Below are 6,076 nucleotides of genomic sequence, written 5' to 3' on the forward strand. Positions count from 1 at the left end.
GCTGCTGAAATTGCCACACTTCCAAATCGAAAGCCTGTCCCGTGAGCTGTGCCTTTCTGTGTGGGGATACACAGCTCTCGCATTGGGAAAGGTGATAGAATTCTGTTGTGATGGATATAAAATAATGAGCAATGACAAGCCAGGCAGGAGAAAACAAGACAGGAAATAAAGACATCTGTGCCTGAGACTTCACAAGCAGCAAGACACCTCAGCAATGCTGTCAGGAAGGCAGCTTCACGCCTATACTATGGGGATTACATATTGCTCCTCATAGTAGTTTCCCCCCATTTTAGCTCCATTTGCAGGCTGGCAATACCCAACTGTGTAAAATCCTGGGTGGCTAAAAACTCTTCTCTGATTTGAAGCATGGTCACAACAGTGGCTACTGAACCGCTCAAGTGGCTACCTTGTAGAGAAAAGGCTGCCTATGAGAGCGATGTTGGCGTTAGACTGGAAAACCAAAAAATGGGAAAAAACACACTCTTGCTCCATAATGTCAGGAGAGGCAGCGGGGCCATTTATACCTCACACAGTTACAGTGTGTTACAGTGAAAGAAGAATTGGGCCCAGGGAGCCTGATCCTTCTCCGCAACACTGGGGTAAGACTGAAGAAACTTAAGTCAGTGGAATCCCCCCAGGGTAAGTACTTGTGCCCAGTATAGGCCAGTGTGCAATACAAGGCCAGTTTAATTATAACAAAAGTAGCACCCAGATGCCCTGACCATTATAAAGGTGCTTCAGGGCTAGATCCTCAGCTGGTGTAAATCAGCATAGCACCATTGACTACAAAGGAGCTATGCCAGTTTACATCAGCTGAGGACTGGACCCATCATTCCTATTCTGGTCCAGTAGTGTGAGCCAAATGCAGCTCTCAGTTCCTCCCATATAACCCCATTGATTTGTAGTGAGGGTGGAATGGGGAGCTGTATTTTGATCCCTGTACTTTACACTAACACACCCATTACTGTGAAGTCGTATGGGCCACTTCAGGATTTCTCCCGGGACACACAGCTCTTGACTTGCCTGTACTTCCACTGCAGAATCCGCTGTTGCTGTGAAACTGATCCACCCGGAGATACAACTCCCATTGTAGCCTGGGAGCCTGTCCACCTGTATCATGTTCTTACTGAGCTTGTGGCTATGTGCTGCTGGGTGCGCGAGTACTGAACTGAATGCAGGCAGCTACTGTAATGCTCACTTACTGGAAATGGAGGAGGAGGACGACAACTGAAAGTGAGATCCTGCCTGCCTGCCTGAAAGAGCTGACTGGCGTACAAGGGTGTGGAGGGGGTTAGTCCTTTGGGCCAGAGATCTGGTTTGAAAACCTGGCATAAGTCACAAATGAGAGTGGCCATATGTTCTCATTCCAGGGAGAAGGGTTTTTCATGGTTCCAATTAACCTTTCATAGTCCACCTTGTTTATAGCCCAACACAAAGAGTCCATCTGCTAAATACACCAGTCAGAAAGAGGTTTGATGATTAATACCTAGTGAGGTTTCCACCTCGGAACTGACAACTCAAATACCCCACAGTTCATGAATGTTTGGATCTGGCGTTCTGGTTTAGCCCATTATGAAGAGGGGGCCACTTGCAAAATGTGGATTGGGACCTGGGTTCAGATTCTGAGCACTCCCAAGTCCAGGGATACTCAGTTTTGAGAGATTTGGTTCAGGCTCCTCTGTTGTAACAGCAGTATTCTCTATCTGCCCATAGGGACGGGTACTTCAGTGACCAGTGTCCCTGACCAGGGGGGGCTGGATGTGGCCTTCTCAAGAGCAGATAAACCCTGCCCCCAAAGTGGCTGGAGGGGTCACTGCGGCACTTCCAGTCTCCTCTGCTGGCCCCTCCAGACTGGCTTAGGAATCTGCCCTGTGTCGCTAGCAATCTTGCCAATGAGAGCAGGGAGCGTTAACAAGCAGGATGTAAAGCACTGCGGGATGAGAAGGAAATATTGAACCCAGCACCCACAAGTGTCCCACATTCCCAGGGCTGCAGACTGGGCCAGATTCATCCTTACTGTAACTCACCTAAGTCACTCCATGCATCTGAACAAGTGGAGTTTTTACCCATGAAAGCTTGTGCCCAAATAAATCTCTTAGTCTTTAAGGTGCCACCAGACTCCTTGTTGTTTTTGTGGCTACAGACTAACACGACTACCCCTCTGATACTAAGTCAATGATGTTACACCAGGGAGATATTTGACCCACAGTTTTAATATCTGTCCCAGCAGCACCATTCCGAAAGGTGTCACATGATCAGCTAGTCAGCATTGACTGATGCTGCATTGTCATTCCCAGAGGTAAACCTTTCTTGAGGGCTCTTTCTGGGGACGATGCTGTTAAGCACATGAAGGGCAGGCTAATATGAGTGAGGAAGGCCCTAAGTATTAAACAGAAATTCTATAGAACAGTTCCAGCTCCGCATCTGGTACCAAAATCATGAGGCAGGGGTTTGGATCCGGATGATTCCAGTTCAAGACTCACCCTACAAATGTTCTTACCAGAGATGCACCGAAACAGGATCTTGAACCCGACCCCCCACCCTTTGCAATCTGCAGAATCAGAATCCTCCAGACCCAATCCCTGACCCCCTGGTTTTGGTTCAGAATCCACGCTGGAAGCAGCCCGAAATGCTACGAAATCAGCTGGTCTTGGGAGATTTCTACCACTTTGAGCCACAATCCTACACTAATGGCTCATAAGATGTGGGGAATGTCAGATCGGAAGCCAAGCTTTAGTGCTCGGACTCCGCCCAGCCAACTCTCAGCCTAAATGTGCCAGATACCACCTGCTGTCAGTCCAGCTCTAACAGTTATTGGATTGTCTCACTTGGAATCCTATTGGAATCAATTCAGAACAGCATAATTTTTCTTCCCTTCATCGCACTGGTATAATTTCCCCACCCCCTCTACACACTGTCCTTCAGAGACTTTCCAGGTACCTGGTTCCAGTCCATGCTATCGCTTTAAATTGGAAACAGGTCCATGGATATATTCCTTTGGTATCTCAAGAGCAATGCAGGGAATACACTCCGAAGTACATGTTTGGCAGCCAGAAAAGCATTTCCCTGGTAGTATAAAAACCTCACTTATAAACAGCGTTACAAGTTATTTCATTCAATTTCCCTGAAACAATGACCCTTTTAAAACATGTGCCTACATTTAAAAAAAACCTCTTCCCTTTAATTCTACAAGATAATTGATCTTTTCCCATCAGTACCTAGAATAAATGGTTTTATAAACATTTGACGAATTCGGTCAATACGAACTATACCCAGCTCCATGGATCTCAATGTGTTTTACAGAGGAGGGCAATGTCATTATTCCCATTTTAAAGATGGGGAGACTGAGGCACATGGAGGGGAAGTGACTTGTCCAAGGTTATCCAGAAGGCCAGTGGCAGAGCTGAGAATCCAACCCAGGTCACCCAAGTTCCGGTCTGGTGTTCTGTCCCTTAGGCCACACTGTCTATTTTGCATTTCTGAAATGTCTTTCATCTGGAGGTCTCTAAGGGCTCTACAAACTCCAGACACATTAGGACAACCTCGGGTTAAATAAAGGGTGAGCATTACAGAGCGCTCAATGCTTTGTAACCAGGAGCAGAGGGCAATCAGCAGGCTTGGCAGCAGAACTGCAGCTCCTCACGCTGGCTCCTTGGAAGGGCGAATGTAGGAGGAGCTAGAAGCACTTAGTGGATTGGGACCCGAGTGGTGCTGCAGCCTCCTGTTATACACGGAATTCTACTGAGCAGCTGGAGGCTTGGAAAGAAAAGGAGAAAGCTGAGGATCCATTTTTAAATAGCTTTCACTGGCTCCTGTATCCTAGAGCGCCCCCTTGTGGCAGGGACTGACTAAGTGGCAATGCTGTGGTCTCTCCTTGGGAACCTGAGAAGGAAGGTCTGTAGGGACCCGCTCCTTGGGAAGCCAGCCTTCTCCTTTTTGAACCTCCATGCCATCTCTTCTATGGAGTAGAGGAGGGTCAGCATCCTGTTGACTGTATAAACCGTATCCCCCCTGATTACGGCAGTGAAGAGAGCTCCTTTGCTGTTCACGAATTGCCCCGGTAAAGCTGTCCACTGCAGGCTGGTGAGGTTGAAGCAATCTATCACACACCGCAGGAAGTCGTCTGAGGGCCCATTCCGCATGATGTAGAGATTATCTCTGTGGGCCACCATGCAATGGCCATAGCTCTGAGGTCTCTTTAAGGCTGAGATAGGAAGCCATTCGTCTTTCTGGATCTCATACTCATAAATGATCGTGGTGTCTAGTGGCTTCCACAAGCAGACAAATATCCGCCCCATGGCCTGGGCGCAGGGCGCACCTGCTGTTGGCTGGGGCAGATCGGCGACAAAAGTCCAGGTGTTGGAGGACACATTGTATTTCTCCACAGACTTTAGCAAGGTCTTCTCAAATTCTCCTCCTATGGCGTAAAGATAACCTTCATGACCTGTCAGTGTGAGGTCGTACCGGAGCTGCTGAGGACTGGGAAACTCGCTCCAGCTGTTAGCATCTACGTCATAGCAAAAGCTGATGTCCACGATTTGTTTGCTCGCTCCGCGGACTCCGCCCACTATGTAGATCTTATTATCCAGTGTTGCCATGCCGGCCAGGAATGTGCTGGCCGTCAGTGGCAAGCAGGAGAGCGTCTTCCACGTGTTGTCGTCCTCATCAAGGTAGCAGATGGTTCTCGAAAGGTCCTGTAGAAACTCAAAGGTTGGCGTATGGGCTCCCACTGCGACAAACGTGCTGGGCAGAAGGGAGTCCACGTAATCCAGCAGGTCAGCGGAAAGGCAGTCTAAGTACTCCTCTAAATCAGAATAGCCATCTCTAATGTACAGGGCAGCACTGTGGAAAAGGTCCTGCAGGCCAAACATGGCAGCAGCTTGATAAAGGACAATGCAGTTATCGGAATTGATGGAATTAATCAGATACTTGGTCATCGTCTTCACCTGAAGAAAAGCTGCACATTCAACCGCCTTGAGATTCTCCTCACAGGTCAGCACGGGTCTCTCCCCTGCCAGGACCCGGAGCATGAGGAGAAATCCCATGGCACTCAAGTCTTGGATCTGGATTTCATCTTGCGTGCTCTCCTTCATGCCAGACTGGAAGAGCGCGCGGAAGTACTCACTGTGTTCCACCAGCAGAGCCTTGTCCGTGGCGAAAAACTCCTCCTCCACTTTGATACGCACTCTTCCCCGCAGGAACGTCTGCATGGTCTGCTCCGGAGTCAGCCTTCTAATGCCGGGGACCTGAACCAGGGAAGCAGGTGGTGATGGTGTCTCAATGCATGGGCAAGGACACAATGGAACCCAAAGCCTTTCTCAGTATGTCGGCCGCTTCCCAAGCAGAGCACTGTTCCTATCTCTTCTGTGGTTGTTTGCTAGCTTTCTGAGCCTCCCCAGCAGCTAAGACGCTGCTAACTTGTAATATAAATACCTCCAGCTAAAGATAGCTGTGGCCCATGTGATCGGAGTTGCCAGCAATGAAAGCCATAAGCAGAGCCTGTCATTGGCATCCATGGAGCTCTCTTACCAGCTGATACCAGCAGCACTGCTTCCAATGAAACACAGAGTAGCCACTCCAGGGACTGGCAGCATTTAGCTGCCTATCGGTGCGGGGAGGGGAGGTCATCAAATAAAGGTGGAACTTAATCGTACTGGACGGGTCCAATTCATCCCAGCTGTAACTCGTGAAATCCCCTCAGGGGATGACATGAGGTGATCTCCCAAGGCAGAAGGTTACCTAGGGAAGATGGTGGTGAAGGTTTCCAAAAGTAACTAGTGAATTCATCCGATGAAGTGAGCTGTAGCTCATGAAAGCTTATGCTCAAAGAAATTTGTTAGTCTCTAAGGTGCCACAAGTACTCCTTTTCTTTTTGCAAATACAGACTAATACGGCTGCTACTCTGAAACCAGTGATTTTTTGGTGTCTCAATTTTTGTGTGTCCCGCTTGAGGCCACAAAGAGCCCTGGTTTTAGGAGGCTGGCTGTTTAGTGCTTTCTAAACACCAGGCCCCTTGAAGGCATCCCAGAATCACAAGTGACTTCTGAAAATCTTGCCTGGGGTCTTTGCCAGGTTT

The 6,076-nt window shown here is 48.7% G+C and overlaps 1 protein-coding gene across 1 annotated transcript; it reads right to left on the bottom strand.

The window, feature by feature from the left end:
- Window positions 1-3,848: 3,848 nt before the first annotated feature.
- KBTBD13 (kelch repeat and BTB domain containing 13) lies at window positions 3,849-5,210 on the bottom strand (the record flags this gene model as incomplete). The annotated part of the gene is made up of 1 exon (XM_084641902.1): window positions 3,849-5,210. The coding sequence occupies one exon, from the start codon at window positions 5,208-5,210 to the stop codon at window positions 3,849-3,851; it is 1,362 nt and encodes a 453-aa protein (XP_084498028.1).
- Between the last annotated feature and the right edge of the window lie 866 nt (window positions 5,211-6,076).

Source organism: Lepidochelys olivacea, assembly GCF_965140295.1.
Source record: "Lepidochelys olivacea isolate rLepOli2 genome assembly, chromosome: 10".
NCBI lineage: Eukaryota > Metazoa > Chordata > Testudines > Cheloniidae > Lepidochelys > Lepidochelys olivacea.